Source organism: Magnolia sinica, chromosome 12, assembly GCF_029962835.1.
Source record: "Magnolia sinica isolate HGM2019 chromosome 12, MsV1, whole genome shotgun sequence".
NCBI classification, from domain to species: domain Eukaryota; kingdom Viridiplantae; phylum Streptophyta; class Magnoliopsida; order Magnoliales; family Magnoliaceae; genus Magnolia; species Magnolia sinica.
In genome coordinates, this window is record NC_080584.1 from 1,847,059 (window position 1) to 1,866,987 (window position 19,929).

The window sequence follows — 19,929 nt, forward strand, 5'->3', positions numbered from 1 at the left end:
AGAGAGCTGAGCCTGTGAGCCCATATGATAATGTTCCTCTTCATCCCGTCGAGCAATTTGGAGTCTGGAAGAGAAACCTATTAAAAAATGTGCCTGCTTCTCTCTCTCCTAATCTCCCAACAAAAACCAAAGAGCAGCAAACTCCACAGAATTTTTCCCCTCTACTTGAAAGGAATGCTACCCCAGCTGCCTGAGACAGCAATGAGCTTCTCTCTTAAAGACCAAACTATGGCGAAAGGATTGAAGAACTTGCCCAAAACAAGGATGCATGGAGCATTGAAGGAAAAGATAAACAAAATCTTCCTCCACTTCACACATGATGCATATACTAGGAAAACCAAAGCCCCAGTTTTTTAAGTGATCCAGCGTGAGGTTTTGCATTTCACAGCAGTCCACATGAATGAGGTCAAGGGGTTCAAGAAGAAGGCTGGAAACATTGAGGAGACTTCAAGGTTCAGTTTTATCAAAGGGCTGAGGTCTTCAACATCGGCAATGTTGTTTCCTTATCTCTCATGCTGAGAGCAGCTATCAGCCATGTATTTCTCATAGAGGATCGCAGGGGTGATTAGCAATTTTCCTGTGGGTGCTTTTGCTGCTTTGTGCAGTGCAGTTTCTCTTCTGTTTGAGACGGCTGTATATATTTTCTTGGTTGTTGTGCTCTATGGAGCTTTTTTACTTCTTAATAAAATCTGAGTTATTCATATAAAAAAGGACTTGGATGAGAATAAGCCAACCATGGACCATTTGCAGATGCCATGATCCTCCAAATATGCAATTCCTAGTTGCTCAACAGGTCGCTAAAAGCCTCATGTTCTTCATCTTTAAATTTCTTTTGAAGCAAAATGGTAACACATTTTCTTTAAGCCTATTAGGTAAAGTCCAGCACCATTCAGTACTTTAATCCTTCTGCATTGCTAGGTGGAAATCCTTTCTTCAATCTTCGATTGAACAAGGAAATGGTTTCTCCTCTTTTAATAAATGGCAATTTATTAAAGAAATGCAGTGAACAGAAAATAAGGGAACCATCACAGTACAACAAAGAATGCCCCTATTGACACTCTTCTAAATAGATATGATAGATCGCTAAGATGGGTGCACCATGGTCTTCTTACAGGGTCCAAATATCTTAGGAATGTGGAAAATATGAATTTTATAAGGACTTCATTATAAAGGTTTACCAATTCCACCCTCAACTGAACCTTAGGGCCTGTTTGATACGTGCAGAATCCTTGTAAACTGTGATTAACGCATCATCATTACCTACGGCAGGTGTTTCAAAAGAGTCTGCTGCCTGAAGTAATTTCGGGCTCTTTTCCCCTAATAAAGTTGCAGTGTAGTGTTGTCAAAATCCTACGATTTACGATTTGAGTCGAATCTTAAGCAAAACGATTAAAATCCCACCTTTGAATCCCTTTGTATATGAATCCTAATGATTCAAATTATGCTTGCTCTCTTTTATTTTAAGCTTCATTTGGCTTTCATTTTATGTTTTTAAATTGGTGAGGGCTTTAAGAATCATTTAACAAAAACATTTAAAAAAACAATAACTGTTTGGAAAAGGTAAATTATTTTATTTTGTTCTTTATAAGAGATTAAATGATATATATTCTCTTCGATGTCAACTGGTCGAAACACTAAATTGATGTATGACTTATCTGGAATGTTTTGATGGATGGTTACAATCATGTTGACTTATATGTATTGTGGAATGATGGTTAGAAATCAAAATATTTTTTTCGTTGGTCTATGGAAGCAAATGTTGCTTTTCCAATGTGATTCTACATTCAAGAAAGGTAACAAGAACATAAATTATTAAAGGATCCTCGTATGTTTTTTACGGAAAATTTCTTGAAAGACCAAAAAAGTGAAAGATAAGAACCGTTCACTTTTTAAGTAAAACCATGTCAAGATAGTGTTGAAGTTTTTTTTTTTTTTTTTTCTGATTTATTTATATTTTTCATATTTTTAAGAAAATCACAAAAAATCTTATGATTTACGATACAATTTGCGATTCAATACAATTCAACCCCTACAGCCCTACTACACTTTGCGATATGATAACAATTTTGACAACATTGATGTAGTGTAATCTAGCCTCTCTCCGGTTTCCAAGATTGAGAGGAAATGATTGTTCTATCCCGGAGATAATTCATTCATGGTACATCCATGATGGGTCCAAATTCACCAATGGTCCAGATAAGAAAACCATGGGGCCCAGCTATGCATAGAAAATCAGAGCATACCATGTTGATCCACAGTCTAGGACCATATAATTACCCGTGGTGGTGGGAGATAGGTAAAGGAAATCATAAGCATTATGATTTTACATCTATTTATGTGTATTTCCGTCCAATCAAACAGGCCCTTAAATAAAGTTCATAAACACTTCCGCAATTATTCCCCTCCATAGAAGTGCACCAACAGGAAAGCAGGAGGCTGCTACCTCCTTTCTCTAGCACCATTTGATGCAAATTCTCAAATGTTCCTGAATGTCAATTGTCACCAAAGTACAATAGAAGGCCCCAACCCCTCAAAGAAAAAAAAAAAACACAAATAATTAACAAGCCATTCCAAACTAGATTGAGTTCCCATGAGGAACAACATGTTCATAGGATAAGTGTCACTGAAATGAGGATGTTGAGATGGATGAGTGCAAAGGTGAGGAAGGTTAGAATCAGAAAGGAACGCAATAGAAGGAACTTAGTAGCAGCACCAACAGGTAATAAAATGAGGGAAACCAGACTTAGATGGTTTTTTCATGTGCAGCAGAGACCAAGAACTGCGCCGGTTAGAAGGAGTGAGTCGATGCCAGTTGAATGCTCTAAAAGGGCAAGGGAAAGGCCCAAAAGGATGTGGGTGGGGCTTGTAAGAAAACACTTGATGACCTATGGTCTAATTGAAGTTATGGCCCTTGGTAGAGTGGAATGGGGGAAAAGGATTTATGTAGCCAACCCTAATTAGTTGGGATTGAGGCGTAGATAATGATGATGATTGAGTTTCCATAAGTCAACGCCTCAGACTACCATGCCCATCTCAATCACACAATTCACACCTGACTTTCTTGCAAGAGATTTAAGGTTACAACAACAAGAGTCCACATCTATCGTGACTAGGCAAAAATCTCCAAGCTTAAATATTCAATGCCATTGTGCTTGTAGGAGCTTATGGATCATCATTTGAGGCCAAGAAACAGTATGTCAATCTAAGTTGAGATTTGAGAAGCAAAATGAATTGCAAATAATCAATTGGGAAATTCAACATCAAAGCTGCATGAAATTTACCTTCCCATTGACTATTAGCAGCCATGTAATAGAATATTATACCTCATCACTGACCAATCAAAAGTTCAGATCTAACAATACCAATTTGCACTTAAGACTCAAGAAAAAAATAAAAAGGTAGCTTAACCATCCCTAGGTGACTGAGATAATAATGAATCAGTTTTAAACGGATAAAGATGAAACAAATGTATGATCAAAATGCCTGAGTTCCAAGTCATGTCTTTATTTTTCCACTTTCCAGCTCTGAGCAAAGAGCCATTACCTATAATTAAATTCAATCAACAGTAGTAATACTGATATCCCATTCTAAACATTGCTAAAAGTAGATTGTGTGGTCCTCATGAACCAAGAGATGCATGTTCTCCTGATGCAGCCAGTTCAGAGGCTCTGTCCAAGTGAGTCCCATGGTTTGATGATCCAAACTGTTGAACTGGTGGTTCCTTCGTGGGTGGGGGATGCCCCAAAAAATTCCATGTTGGATGATCCTAGTCATAAAATCTTTGGCCGCTTTACTGTTGCTTTCCATTTGAAGGCCATTGATCAAAGGTCTAAGATCTTTGCCGTTTTTAAAACAAGGATAAGATCTTTCAATCTAAAAGATATCAGAGTCCATCCACAATGAGGTCCATCAAATCAACGGTCTGATCAATAAACCACGGACCTCAGTTCTACAGTACAGGCTGGGGCATCAGGACAGTGCTCAAGTTCTTGCATCATGATTCAGGACTTATGTAATTCTCTTGTTAAAATGAGATACACCACTATGGGCCTGTTTGGCACAAGGGATTAGACTGTATTAGATGGTATGAAATTTGAAAAAAGCAATCATTACATGTGGCAGTAGATTGTCTGCTAACACCATTGGTTTTTCAAAATTATACCCCATGTTTGGATCATAAGAAGGTCATGGGTGGTCCGCAATACATCGGATGTACAGAGTTTGGAAGGATGTTGACTACAATGAGGAATTATCTTTCTATCCAAGACTGCCAACAAGTTGTGGGCCCTACTATGATGTATGTGTTTTATCAACACCGTCCATCCACTTTGCGGGAGCATTTTGGGGCTTGGGCCCAAAAATGAGGTAGATCCAAAGCTCAAGTGGACCACATCACAAAAAAAAAGTGGAGATTGAACGCCTACCACTGAAAACTTCTTGGGGGCCATAGAAGTTTTAGATCCAGCTGATATTTGGGATTTCCCTTCATCCAGGTCTGTGTGACCTTATGAACAGGTTGGATGGCAAATAAACATCATGGTAGGCCCAAGGAAGGCTTTAACGGCGGGCATGATTGTCCCTACCTTTTGTTGTGTGGTCCACTTGAGTTTTGTATTTGCCTCATTTTTGTACCCGTGCCCTAAAATAATCTTGAAAAATAGATGGACGGTGTGGATATAACACATACATCATGGTGGGGCCCACAAAACCTAGTGACGTGAGTGAGGTCGGTGGTGTGCACCCCACACTGGATTTGGGCGAATATGAAGAGGAACTGCTGAAATCCCTCTTAATACAGGCACATTTTCCAATGACAAAAATTAAAGCAAGTGGTGGAGAAAGCAAACACAGACCTGACTTTAAAATGTGGTATTTAAAATAGAATAACACGTAATACCATCTGATCCCACAAGCCAAACAGGCCCTACGTGACTATCTATTTTTCTTACATTACTCAGAACTAAGGACTTCCATGCACTTCTGAGTATGTAAATCAGGTTGCTTTCAGGACATGCCTTCACCTAAAACTTATTTTCCTTTATCATTCCATCATGAAAAAAAAAAAGAAAGAAAGAAAGAAAGAAGACATCATCAAAACAATACTTAGAATCTACGATCTATCGAGGTTGAACAAGAACATAGGCTTGTGGAAGGACAAAGACTACATAAGGGAGCTCTTTACTAACATCTAATATATGTAATTCTATGAATACTTAAATCAATCGAAGGCTCAATTTCTTCATTTATCCTTGCAAACAGCTTCATATTTGCATATAATAAATTGGCACTACAGAAAAAGACAATTCACTACAAAACAATAGAAGATTTTGGAAGTCAAGATTGACATCGGAATTACATTCTTTACCTTCACTGGTAAGTTCTCGTTGTATGGATTCCTCAAATGGCGAGTTTTGTGGAAGGATAATTCACACAGCTGCAATTAAAATTCACATGGTTTCTTAGTATAGGAAGGTTAATGGGATATATATATATATATATATATATATAGATATATATATATATATATATATATATATATATATATATATATATATATATATATATCTCCAATGTTGCTTCTTTTTGTCCAATTTAGGTGGAAAATGGCCCCTTTTCAATTTTCCTTTTGAAACCTAAGAAGTACAAATCACAACCTAAAAAAGGCAACAGACAACGTATATGGCAATTATGAACAGTAATACTGTATGAGGATCTATGATGGACAGTATACAGTTTAAAAGCACCTATAACTCTTTTGCTGTTAACAATTAATCATAATGTATGCAAATGGAAACATAGATCTCAAATATATATACATACATACATATATATATATATATATATATATATATATATAACAAATAATCAACATTTGTCACATTACTCAGAGGTGTTGGCAGAGACCTGTATGTACAAATGAAAATTTGTCATGGCTTATAGGTGGATTAGATAATGTTCAAATCCACGTATAAGTTTCAACAGGACCACCTTATTAGCATCATTTTTGTTTGTGTCAAAAAGAACAGAGAGAGAGAGAGAGAGAGAGAGAGAGAGAGCTATAAAACACAAGAATCTATCATTTTTTGTGTTTTTTAAATATATTCAATGGTGTATGCAATGTTTTGATAGTTGAATTGGATAGTAAAATCACAAGAGATCGTAAATTGCAAACCTTAAAATCATAGTTTTATTATTCTTTTACACAAAATATAGAAAAGAAAAATCTGAAATAATATTCATAGAATATACAATGCATAAAGGAATGCTCACCTATGCACCAGTTCTCACGAGAACTTGTGAGAACTATTTCAAAACTCATCTCCCATTATATGAACACAAAATCTGAACCGTCCATGTGATGCAGCACTCCATGAATCCCCTAGGGCCCACCCTTATCCAAAACTTTTGTCGGCCATGGCAAAAGGAAACAATTTCTTCCCTTGATTTGTCTCTCTTTTGCCATGGCCCACCAAAGTTTTGGATAAAGGTGAAAGTTGGGCCTCGAGGGTTTCAAGGGGTGTTGTATCACATGGACAGTCTAGATTTGGTGTTCACATCATGGGAGATGAGCTCTAAAAAAATTCTCACCAGTTCTTGTGAGAACTAGTGCACAGGTGAGCATTCCTCTCTCTCTCTCTCTCTCTCTCTCTCTCTCTCTCTCTCTCTCTCTCTCTCTCTCTATATATATATATATATATATATATAAAGATACAATGAATATATTATTCTATAATTCCTCATCATAATTTGTAGTAATTGTAGAAATCCAAGCAAAACGTGGTCATTTCATTACTTCAAAGGTTTTGATGAAGTTGTTATCTATAATTTTTTTCTATGTGAAGTCACGCAATTTCATTAAAAGGGAGGATGAAAAATCCTCACAAAGAATTACAAAGAGAATCAAAATGAATCGGAAAGGGAAACAGGAGCAAACACAAAATATTTGAGTGATAGCCCAAGAGATAATATCCAACTTAAGCTCTTCTGAAGACCTCCTCATGAGATCTCTAGACATTATGAAAGCATTCCTCATTGTGTTCATTCCATGTCGACCACAACTGATGCAGTACAATTAACCACTTGCACTAAAAGCTCGAACTAATAGAGAGTGGTGAATCAATCATAGCCCAAGCCCCACATCGCATGGGTTAGGACCTCGGTCGAACCCCCTCGTAGGCCCCACTTCACATGGGTTCTGCTTCACACGGGCCACCCACCCCGAGTGTGTCCCCGCATCCCATAGGCTACCCCACTCAAGCCCGGTGTGAAAATGGCCCTGCATTAATCACCCCTGATGAAGAGTCTCAAACACAAGACCTCCCACTCTAATACCACTTTGATGCAGGACAATTAACTACTTACTCTAAAAGATCGAACTAATAGAGAGTGGCGAATCAATCCTTTTATCTTATAGCCCAGGCCCCACATCGCATGGGTTAGGACCTCGGCCAAATTCCCTCGTGGGCCCCACTGCATATGGGTTCCGCTTCATATGGGCCACCCACCCTGAGTGTGTCCCCACATCACACAGGCTACCCACTCGAGCTCGGTGTGAAAATGCCCCTGCATTAACAACTCAGTCAAGAATGATAATCTCCAAAGGATTCCCCCTTTAGGGCCAAACCCAACCCCACGTCACAATGTGAAGAAGGCTTCTATGGACCTGGGCATCACCCAACAACACTGAAACATGCTAAGGAACTGGACCCAAATTTCTCTTTAAGAGGCATGGTGAATGGACGAGTGGTCCACAAACTCCTCATCCTACATGCACATGATACATTTATTGGGAATGATCAAATGACACTTTTGAAGATTGTCCATGGTTAGCACCCTACCCACTTTTTTTAAAAAAAAAAAAAAGGTGACGGAGCAAAGGGGTTCAAATCTACATAACAAAGTTACTTACATCCTAGCTAACAACGACCAAAGTAGTATGCGACCTCTAAAGAAAAAGCATTACTGATGTACCAAGAATGTGTATTAACAGATTGAACTACCATTTATTTGTTGAATAGACAAATCGGCCGAAAAAACCATAACTATATTTATTACTTAGCAATGAAACTAGGAAAAGCCCACATACAATGAAGATTTTTTGTTGTAGTCGGAACAAGCAGAGGTCCAAATCCTATAGACATAGTAACTAGAAGTGGAACGAAAGGTATGATCCACGCATATTGATATGTATGTTCCATAAGAAAATCATTTTTTTTTTCCTTTCTCATTAATTGTTTCCGATTCACTAGCTCCTCTCTTTTGGAAGGAGCAATAATATAATAAAATAAATAAAGATATATAAGAACTCAAATATGACTTTTAATTCTTAATTATTATGATTCTTTCCCAAAAATTGAAAAAAAAATAAAATGCAAAGCAAGAGTTACAATTGTTCAAATGACCAAGTCACTAGTTGAAACTGACTATTTAGTTATTAACTAAGATATTATTTAAGATAAAGAATGAATATGAGATTTTCAATCATTCCACTATTATGGCAATTGATATCCATGTAGTAAATAGTAAGGAAAAAGAATGACACAAAAAAAAAAACTCAATTCAGATATGTATCATAGGATTCACCAATAACTCGACCCAATAAAATAATAGTTGTTAGGAGTAAAAATGGACTGGCCAAGGAGAGGAGGTCAGCTCAAGCATCTGTGCTCGTCGTGTGAACAGCCAACTCTAGTCATGACCAATGAGCTCCTCAACGGCCAGAAAGCAATACTCCACTGCTAGGGAAACCGCCTATTCCTCGAGCTCGACCATCAGAAGATGTCTCTCCACTTCCATCAGACACCGAGCTCTTCCGTAGTCCCATCCATTTCCGAACTGTTTCTTGGATCATCTCTTGGTAAGGGCTCCCGAGGCAAGACTTTGAGTTGCTACACTCAGGGAAGCCCTGCATCGCACGATAAGATGAAGAAGATGGTCATCCTCGATTTCGTCTATATTCTACCAAGGAAGGGAGCTCGATCTCAGTGCTCGGATATGACATCCAAGTGTAGGTCGACAGGTTGGTGATCCACTCAACGTTAAGGGGTAAGCTCAACCACGGCTCACTAGAGAATCCAGGTCGATAAATTACTCCTCAGGATAGCTATGTAGGCACCTCGGATGCTCGACCTCGGCCTCCTGCTACATGGTTCCTCTGATTTCGACTACTCAAATCTTGTTGAAAAGATCTGCCTGAGATCTTAGCCGAAGATCTCGGAAGATGACCACGACATGGACTTGTCCGAGATCTCACTCGAAGATCTCGAAAGATAATCGCGATACGCTCGAGATATGATTCCCTCTACAATATGCACCTACTAAATAGGAAGATTGACATCTACGCAACCGCACCCGTAAGGCTATAAATAAGAGCCCATCTAATGGTGAAAGGTACACAACTCTACGCACAAATCATACCCAGAAACCCTACGTTCTACTAGACCTAGTTTGCCTATATGACTTAGGCATCAGAGGGTCCCCTGCTGCAGCCAGGGTCTCCTTTGTCTTCTTCATGTGCAGGTGATCGAAGGTCCAACAAGGGTTAACCAGATTTCTACATCAACCCTAGTTATTTTAGTTTATTCGGAGTCATTAATTAATTCATTATAGAACTGAAATAAGAGATTACAAAATTACCTTTTATATCAAGTAATCCATCGTTTAATAGATTAACTCTAGTATCATTTTAATTTAAATTGTGGGTACTCCATCCTCGAGCTTGATCAATTAATAGAAAAATGTTACATTATTATTTTCATAAATTAGGTAAGGATTCTTAAGCTTTCGATTTATTCAATGTAACAAGATGAGATATAAATAGACTAAGATTGAGAAATGAATTGGAACCCCTTTTTTATTCTTAATAACAACAACTAATTCGATTTCTATGGTAGCGAACCTCATAGACATAGATCAAAATGAAGATATGATGGTACAAATTAGAATGAATTATTCTTTGCTTAGGCATTGTATGTAATAGAGACGTTGTACAAAAAAAAATCCTTCGAAAATCACATTATTTTTCTTTTTTCTTCTATTTCTTTTTTATTTTTTTAATCCCTAGTGTACTCTATGCAATGTGCATGTAATCCTTTGAAATCGAAGTCCTGAAATAACCTACAATTATGCGATTACGCCATTGCACGCTTGATATGAGTATGCAATGAGACTCTCTCTCTCTCTCTCTCTCTCTCTCTCTCTCTCTCACACACACACACACACACACACACACACACAACTAGTTAGCTCTCTAACTCTCTAACTCTCTCTCACTCTAATATGCTCATTCTATCTTACCCTTAATACTCTTTACTCTCTTTCTCATTCATTTGAGTACTTGTTGGTTGACTTGTTATAGTCTAATAGTCTAATAGATGTCATAAATATAACAAAATTTTAATGTAATTGGTGAGAAAACTATTAGTAAAAACAATTCCCTACACTTATAGTATTTTTACATAATTTTTTAAAAATATTTTTCCTTGATTTTTGCGATTTTTTATTTTTTGCAAAAACAATAGTTTTGGAGGCTATGCAATTATGCGATCGCATATGTGCACAACCCCTTTAGGTCACATGCAATCACTTATAACATTTGACAACATTGATCCAAACCGTCGATTCCCCGCTAACCAAACAAAAGCCACCACCCTAAGAGAAACTTTGTATCACCACACCTCCTTTGTCACTCCTACTTCCCTCCTCCCTTAAGTGAAGATGGCCATATAGAAGGATCTGACTAAAAATCCCCCATCCCATCTCCACACTCACAATCTAACCCTTCCACGATTGGCCGCTTGGGATGTAGGAAGCTCCATAATCCTAGCCATGTCCTTTGATTCTTCATCTAAAAGGTTCCTACAACACCAGGGAGTCCAATTGGACACACTAGCCTCTCTACTAAGTAATGACAACCAAGCTTGAAAGCAAGGTCCTGAGAAGCTTGATAGAACACTCAATATCCACCCGGAGGAGGGGGCACCTTGAGAAATGAAAATAGGGAGGTCTTGATGGCTTTAACTGGTCCTTGTGGAGTGCAGAAATGTTTTGCACTTAGAGAAAGGTTGTGTATCTCTTCCTCTTTATACTAGAAAGTTAGTCATTGAAGGACCCTCTAGGACAGCCATCTAGTGAGCTATGGAAGACAGGGTAAGGCCTTGGAGACTAGCTTCTTGTATTTCAAAGATTAAATCCTTAGTTGTCAGATTCAGAGTATTATTTCGAGGGAGGCCAATGAGGCGGTTGTTAGGCTGTGCCTAAGTGTGATGAGAGGGCCACTCGATATTTTTTTTGAAAAGTAACAGCCACTTTATTAAGCAACCTCGCAAAAAGCAAGCAAAGAATACAACACCCAACAAGAGCCAAAAAAACCATGACTACACTAAGGGGAGAGACCCCAGAGAGCTAAACAAAACAAATCCAACCCTCTAAGGAAGCCTTAACTTTAGTTATAGCCTCCTCTACCTTAACTGGAATATTCTCAAAACAGCACCCATTTCTCATCCCCCAGATAACCCAAAACACAACCATAATGAGCAATCTCCAGGCCACTTTACCACGTTTACCAACCCCACCACCATGCCAAGCCCACAGGAACTCTTCCACGGTAGCCGGCATCACCCAATTCACATGGAATGACAATAGGAAATGGCTCCACACCTTTCTGACAAAGGGTCAGTGAATAAAAAGTTGATCAATTAACTCCCCATTATTCATGCACAACAAACAAATATTAGGGAGAATCATAGCTCTTCTTTGCAAATTATCAATGGTAAGAATCCTCTTTCGACAAGCCAACCACAAAAAGACCACAACCCCAGGAGGAGCCCCATAAAACCAATGCTAGATCGGATGAATACGGGATCGTTGCGAAGGGTTTGAATTCAAGCGGAAGAAAGATTTAACAGAGAACTTCCATGAAGGACTACCAATCCAGACTGTCTCATCTTCCTTAGAAATGTCAATATTCACGTTGCTAAGCATCTGGAGCAAGTCATCGAACTTGCCAATTTCAACATCCATTAAGTCCCTGCGGCAAGGAGGAGCGCAAACCACTAAACCCCCGATAACTGAAAAACAATCCACCACAACGACTAAGAGATCAGGAGCAAGGTGAGTGATCCTAGGGAAAAGTGCTTGCAGCGCTCGATCGCTGCACCTGATATTGGTCCCTTGATTTCTCTGTCTCAATCTTTTCTTCAAGAAAGTGGGGTTGCCTTGGAAAAACAAAAAACAAAAAATAAAAAAAATAAAAATAAATAAATAAATAATACAAATGGTAGAAAACTAGTGGATTAAATGTAAACTTGGAGTTATGGCATCAACTCCTGCTGATGGAAGTGAAAGGAGGTTCTGGAGTGGGTGCAAGATTTCTTAGTGAGAATGGCACATAGGTCAAAAGCACCACCGAAAAAGTCTGAAGATAATGTACCTTTAACCATTTGACCGAGAAATTCCGGCCATAATGTGCAGTTCCATGTGCATATTTCCAGTTTCCTCCACCGACAAATCCACCAATTTTGGATGTCATCTTTGCGCATCCCTGAAAAAATAGGAGTCATAACTGATTTGATCATTTTTATATACCAGACAATCCGAATGAAGCAAACTTGGCCAAAGTTTATGAAATTGAACTAGAAACTATTTGGATTGCTATGTGGATTAAGAAAACCACATAGAATTGAGAACAATTAATACAAGATCGATTGGAATTGGGGATGAATCCTATCTCTACCTGGAAATGTCGAGTTCGGTTTATAGAAAATATCAAAATCACATTCTCTGAGGAATCAAAAGCTTCATTAAGTTTCGCCTCATTGCTCCTTTGCGTTGCCCATACTCCTTGCTGTACTGAAAGTTCCAAGTTTTCTCGGTTGCAACTTTTAACGATAAAATACCTAATTATTTTCATTTTTCAAAGTCAGAGAAGTAACTAGAAGATCATTCCCAGTCAAAACCAACCAGATTAAATTTCAATGAAAGCTATACAACATGCTGTGAAATGTAAGTACATAAATACAATTAAGCATAGGTTTCAACTGGGTAATTAGAATAACCAAGCTATTACCTTATATATTTAAAATACAAATATAACTAGAAATTTGGTTTGTCAAATCACCACAGTGAGGGGCACCAAACATGCCATGTTCAAGCCAGGTTAGAGTAAAAAAGCGCCATTCTATTTATTTATCAGGCCAGAAATTTACGTTGAGGCCCTGCCAATGGTAGCCATTAAAAATGAGCCAAGACCAGGCTCCATCCAAGCATCAATACTTCTAACTCTGTCAGACCTGGGATAGAGCCCCTATTTATTCTGCAGGCCTATAAATTAGGCCCAGGCCCAACCCACAAGTCAAAGCCCAGCATATGGAAGATCAGGCTTGTGAGCCTGAAAGGCCAGTCCATCCAGTATCAACCCTGACCATGAATAATGTCAATTAGGCCTACATTTTAAAGCTAAATTAAAATGGTTTGCCATTATAAGCTTGGGTTAGACTCAAGAACCGTGTTGCATGCAATGATCCCACAAATTTGGAACCTTCATACTATATTGAACTTGGGATAACTGCTGCAAATTTGCAATATGGATAGAGTGCCCATTTGGATGTCGTCCTTAAATTGTTTCATTTCATTTGTAACTGATAATGGTGACTGATGTGTCAGTGCCTATAAGGAAAGTCAACCAACAGTTCAGATTTACACCACTGGCCCACCTGAAGAACGGATTGGCCACCACTCACATGACAGCGCACCTAATTGACAGTTTGGATCCCACATGCAAATTGAAGCTACCATAAACTTTAATGGGTAAGTGAACAAAAGATGCATGAAACAGCTATATCCATTGATGTATGCTTCAAAGAAGCCAAGTACAACTGAAGTATATTAAGATGGACCTTTAGAAACCACATAATAAAATAATACAAGCAAAGGCTTTACAAGTCCAAACTGGAAATCTAAAAACTCTGGACACACCTAGATTGCCCTTGAGGGAGTGGTGTTACATTACTTCTGTTGACTTGATTCGGCAAACTATTGGGAAGGTTCTGTATCTGAGTCTGGCTAGCCTGTTGCTGTTGAGTCTGCTGCATTTGCGGCTGCTGCTGCTGCTCCAGATTGGGGGACTCTGCAGTTGTAGACGCTTTTACTGATGTGCCATGATTAACTACAGCAGAACCTTGTGGAAATTGAGGTCGTTCTGCTTGTGGGGTATAACCAGTATTCCTGTGTTGAAAAAACCTGTTCGAAGACCCATAACCAAATGAATTTAGGTGCTGCATCTTCTGAAAAACTTCTTCCACAGAGGGTGGAGGTCCAGGCAGCTTCGCATGCCTATAACGGCAGTCAGGACCATTCGGACAGAAACCCAACTTGTACCTGCAACCCAAATGACAGCATCAGAAAATTTGTAACACATTTACTGCAGAACACGTAATACCAACTAGGACATTAAATAGCAGCCCATAGGTTTTCTTCCCTTTTTCTTCTTCTTTTTTTTTTTTTTTGCTTTTTCACTTTTTTTTTAATAGGCAAGTATGGGCTTGGACCCGAGACGTCAATGTCGAAACACACTCCATATACCATTGAGGCACGGGCTTGAGCCTGCAGCCTGTAGGTTTTCTTGCCATCAAGAATTAGGCAATTAGCACTCACAGGCTGTAACATATGCAATGACAAAATTTTAAATGATGACTCGAAATAAAGGCTGAACTTAATTACACAAGAAGTTGCTGCTGAAGTACTAGAACAGCTAACTAAACAACACCTTACTTCAGAAAATAATTATTTGCAGACGGAAACCACCAACTGGAACAAACATGAACAAACTGACAGATGGCATGAATAACTTCGCACCGAGCCATAGCAAATGATTTAATTTTTTCAAAAATGACACATAAGCATGCGGAACAGGATCATGTAACCGACCCCAATTAAACGAGATAAGGCTTAGATGATGATGATGATGATGTTGATGATAATGACAATGACAATGATGACAATGACCACAACAAATAAACATAAAAAATAATGAAGTTCGAGCTAATTCAATTTAAAAAATGTTTTCCTAACCACAACTTATGAGAGAGCAATTTCGACATGAAATAAACATCACAAAAAGCAATCAATCTTTCTTCCAGGAAACTCCTAACCTTGATCTACCACAATCAATTACCATCATCATCTAAGCCTTTTTCCCAACTAATTGGAGTCAATTGCATGAATCCTTTTCCCCCATTCCATTATATCAAGGACCATAACTTCGGTTAGACCAAATTTCATCAAGTCTTTTCTCACTACCTCCACCCACGTCCTTTTGGACCTTCCACTTGCCCTTTTAAAGCCTTCAACTTGCACCTATGCCTGTCAATGGATCGGATCGACCCGATGATCCGATCCATTTATAGCAAGTCTAGACCATTATACAGGTCCGATGGGGCGGGTTTGGATCTTAAGATGTCAATTTGTCTATAATCGAATCGATTCTGGATCCACCCAGATTCGATCCGGCTAAGACCCGATCCGATTATTCTAATGAATGTTTCAATCTCAGTCGTCCATCTAAAAAACCCAAAGCAAAAAAATCCCAAGTTATTCCCTTCCCTCCCTCGTTTCTCTCTCCACAACCGGCAGCCCACACACAAATAATAATAAATAAAACTATTTCAATGAAAATCTTAGTCGTCTGTCTAAAAAACCCAAAAGCAAAAACCCTAAGTTATTCCCTTCCCTCCCTCGTTTCTCTCTCTCCACAGCCAGCAGCCCGCGCCCAAAAAAAAAAAAAAAAAACCGCTATTTCCCCTCTCTCCTCTCTCTCATTCTCTCCATGGGCCACGGCCCGAGCCACCTCGCCCACCTCTTCTAATAGTTGATATCATAAAGGATTTCTTTCTCTTCTCGCTTCTTCTTCCTCTCCTCTCCTTTCAGTTCTTTTCTTTTTGTTTTATTTCTCAATCTTCTTCTCATTTATAGTGGGTTTTCTTCAACATATCGAGGATCGTTTTCTCTTCAATTGCATATATTTATCTGGGATTTTCGTTTCCTGGAGAATCTGTAAGCCCACAACTTGAAAAGTACTGTATTATCTTCTAGGGTAGATGTTCTTCTCAATTCTAACATAATTTTTTTGGCCATGTTGCTTTGTATTAGCTTGCTTTGTTTTAGTGTTTCTGTTTTTGGTTTTTTCGTTTCATGATTTTTTATAGAGAGAATATTACTTTTTGTGCCTAAAATTGGTATTGAAGTTTTTTTTTTCGTTTGTTTTGCTTAACCTGAAAAATATAATATATATTGTTCATTTACTCATTTTTGTGTTATTTCATTGATGTTGCATTAGGATTACAAGTAATTTGTTAGATCACTATGTATGAACCCAGCCAACCTACTGATGAGAATATTGTAGAGATGTCAAGCCAATGTAGTTCTCCTGGACTACGAGAATTGACATCTAAAGTAAGGAATGACTTTGATAAACATCGATCCCCAAGTGGTGAGGAAGTGGCTATTTGCAAGCATTGTAAGGGGAAGTTTGTTCGGGGTAGTAATAGTGGAACCAGCCATTTGAATAAGCATTTATTAAGATTTCCAAGGAAGAAGTAAATGGATATTTCTTAACAATTAATATCATTGAACAAGAATGTAGCCAAAAGACATTGTTTGAAGAACTTTAAGTTTGATCAAGAACGAAGTCGTTTGGATCTTTGTCGCATGATAATGAAGCATGAGAGCCCATTTAACATGGTTGAACATGAGTATTTTAAAATATTCGTGAACAATCTTCAACCTATGTTTATATTGGTGTCCCACAACACAATTAGGGCCGATGTGATGCATGTTTACAAGCAAGAGAGAAAAAATCTACTAGTACTTTGACAAGCTCTCTTCCCGAATTGGCCTTACTACTAACTAGTGGATATCAGACCAACAAAATATTGGGTATTGTTGTATAACTTTACATTTCATTGATGATGCATGGGAATTAGAAAAGAAGATTCTTGTTTTTACAGCAGTAAAAACTGCTCATGATGTACAGACTATGCGGAATTGTCATGGATAGTCCTAGAGTGGAACATTGATAAAATATTATTCACCATCACTGTAGGCAATGCTTCCACTAACAATGCCTTGGAAACGATACCTATTTCGCTCACCCCAAATATTCCAAAGAACTGCAATTATGACCAAGCACCACACTGCTAAGTAGGCCATAGAAATATTCATATTGTGCTAAGCCTTAAGTAACTCTTCCATTGATAACGGCATTACCCAATCTACCCGAAAACATGCTAAAAAGGCATACCAAAAGCTCGCTTCTCCGTTTTGGTTAACGGGTCCCCCCAAAGGACTCTTCAAATCTTCGAGAGGCATAAGGCAAGGAGATTCTCTATTGTCCTATACGTTTGTGGTGGTGGAAGAGGCTTTTGGAGAGATTTTAGCAAAGAGGCAAGAAGCGAGAGTAGATAGGGTATGCCCACCAATCTCTCATACCGAGTTCGCTGATGACAGTTTGTTTTTCAACGAAGGTGATGAGTCTATGGTGGAAAAGTTAAGGATGGTGATTCTTTGCTTCGAAGTAGTCTCTAGCCTTAAAGTAAATGTTGGGGGTGGGCCTTCCTAAGGAGGAGTTGGTTCACTCGGCTATGGTTTATAGATGCAAGACTTGGGAGTTTCCTACAACCTATCTCGGTCTCCCTCTGTGTATTGCCAGCCAGCAAAGCAGTTGTGGTCTATGGTCATGGAGTGATTCAAGAGAAACCTAGTTAAATGGAAATGTCGATGCCTAACGCTCATCAAGTCCGCTCTTTCGAATCTTCCATTGTACTTCATGTCTCTATTTAGATGCCCAAAATACATCCTTAAAAAGCTAGAAAGGTTGAGATGAGATTGCTTTGGGAAGGGTCGGATGAAAAGAAAAAGTTTCATTTATCAAAGTGGAGCAAGATTTGCAAGCCCTTCAAAGAAGGAGGCAGGATTAGAGATTTGGATTTGATGAATAAGGCCTTTTTAGGAAACTAGGTGTGGCTCTTCGGAGAGGAAGAAGGTTCGTGGTGGAGAGAATAATCGCAAGCAAGTACGGTTGCAAGAAAGGGGATGGTGGATTAAGGGATCTTCTTTATATAGAGCCTCTGTGATGTGGAAGGGGATTTCGGTTTACGAGGAGGTTAGTGAAGAGATTGGTTTTTCTTTGGGGAACAGTGAAAGAATTCGCCTTTGGGAAGATTGTGGCGGGAGATCTTCCTCTCTAAGATACGTTGCCAAGTATCACAGGGCTCTCTTTGGCAAAGGAGATTAAGGTTTCAAATGCTATTATGTCTTAGGCAACGATATCATTTCGTGCACTCCCTGTCGTCGGGATATGGATGATAAGGAAATTGAAATGTTTGTGAGATTGTTAAACGAGCTTATCCTTTATGTTTCGGATAGTAGCAAGCGAGACAAGATGCTGTGGCTCAAGGATACGTTGAGTTGCTTCTCGGTTTGATCTCTCTATGGTTGCTTGCTCGATCGTCTCCCAGTGTGGTGTTACATCCCATGTGTGGTCCAACGAAGCCCCACCGAAAGTTGGTGCTTTTGGATGGTTGGTAGGAAGAAAGAGAGTGCTCACCATTGATAACCTTCAAAGAAGATCCATGATCCTTCCAAACTATGTGTGATGTGTATGAAGGATGCAGAATCAATCAACCATCTTTTCATTCATTACAAGGCTCTTGCGATAGTGTGGCATCATTTCATCTCTTCTTTCAGTATGTATTGGTTGCATAATGCCAGAGTCACTTGTCATGCTTCTTTTGAGTTGGCATGATGTGAGGATCGGGAAGCAAGGACAGATGCATGAAAGATGTCTATTCTAGCTATATGGTGGGCACTTAGGGCGAAAAGAAATGGTAAATGCTTCCGTAATATCTCTAGCAAGGAAATGGATATTTTCTCAAGGGTTGTGTCTTTTGTTAGGGATTCGGCTTCGAATGTATATAACTTAAAAGGATTGTAACTTTGCTGATTGTAACTTTGCTTCTCTGCTTTCTTCATAGTTTGTAATTTGTGGCGCTAGCTCGGCACCTTTGGGATAAAATTCTCTGTTACCCTTCAACAAACAAACAAACAAACAAAAAAAAAAAAGGAGTTCAATGACCCGCTAGGTCTTTCTGTAGCCTATGACTTTTTTTGCGTTGTATGATGGCCCTTTAGGTCTTTCTTTTAATGAATTTCCATTATTGGATTTTAACCAAAAAAAAATAACAACAACAACAACAAAAAAAAACATCAAGGGAGGATGAGAAATTATCCTAAAAACACCCTCGCATACAAAATATCAACTCTTCCCCAATGAGCCCAAATTCTTTTCCCAATTACAACCCTTAAAAAGAACATTTCCAGAAGCCCACAAAATCATCCTTCCTTTCGCTCTTTCAAATACTGCTTTTGCTCATTCCAACTTGTTGAAACCCTATTGTTTCAATCCTTCCTATGCATCACAATATTAACAAAAGAGCACAATGCCTTAGAAGATTCTTTCTTTTGTTGCGAAACCCCATATAATCATCCTTAATCTATAGCCCAATACACCCAAGCATTAAACAGAACATTCTGAAAAGGGCAAATAGCTTCCTCCATACAATTGAAGCGAACTGACAACAGCAGTTACCCGATTCCGCATCTTCAAGACATATAGAGTACTAACTCCCAATACTAATTTTCTTGTTCCACAAATAGTTGATGGCTGGGATGTTGTTCTTTGCAACCAGCCAACTAAATATAACCACCCTTGGGGGATAGGGGAATCACCATAGGCATGCTAATGGGTCGGATTGAGGTTCTCTCTCAGCCACCATGATAATTTGCTATAGAGATTTAACCCAAAAGGAACCTGATTTTTCACCTTTCGACCTCCATCTATCTTTGACCCTAGGAAATGTCACGAAATTGCACAAT

General features: G+C 38.7%; 1 protein-coding gene across 1 annotated transcript in view; it reads right to left on the minus strand.

Moving 5' to 3' along the window:
• Positions 1-19,929, minus strand: part of LOC131220761 (30-kDa cleavage and polyadenylation specificity factor 30) — a 32,099-nt gene that overhangs the window by 7,408 nt on the left and 4,762 nt on the right. The window contains exons 2-5 of the mRNA XM_058215590.1: positions 13,975-14,376; positions 12,734-12,896; positions 12,431-12,541; positions 5,366-5,434 (exon numbers count right to left, since the gene is read on the minus strand). Of these exons, the coding sequence (XP_058071573.1) occupies positions 5,366-5,434; positions 12,431-12,541; positions 12,734-12,896; positions 13,975-14,376 (745 nt within the window). The remainder of the gene's footprint in view (positions 1-5,365; positions 5,435-12,430; positions 12,542-12,733; positions 12,897-13,974; positions 14,377-19,929) is intronic.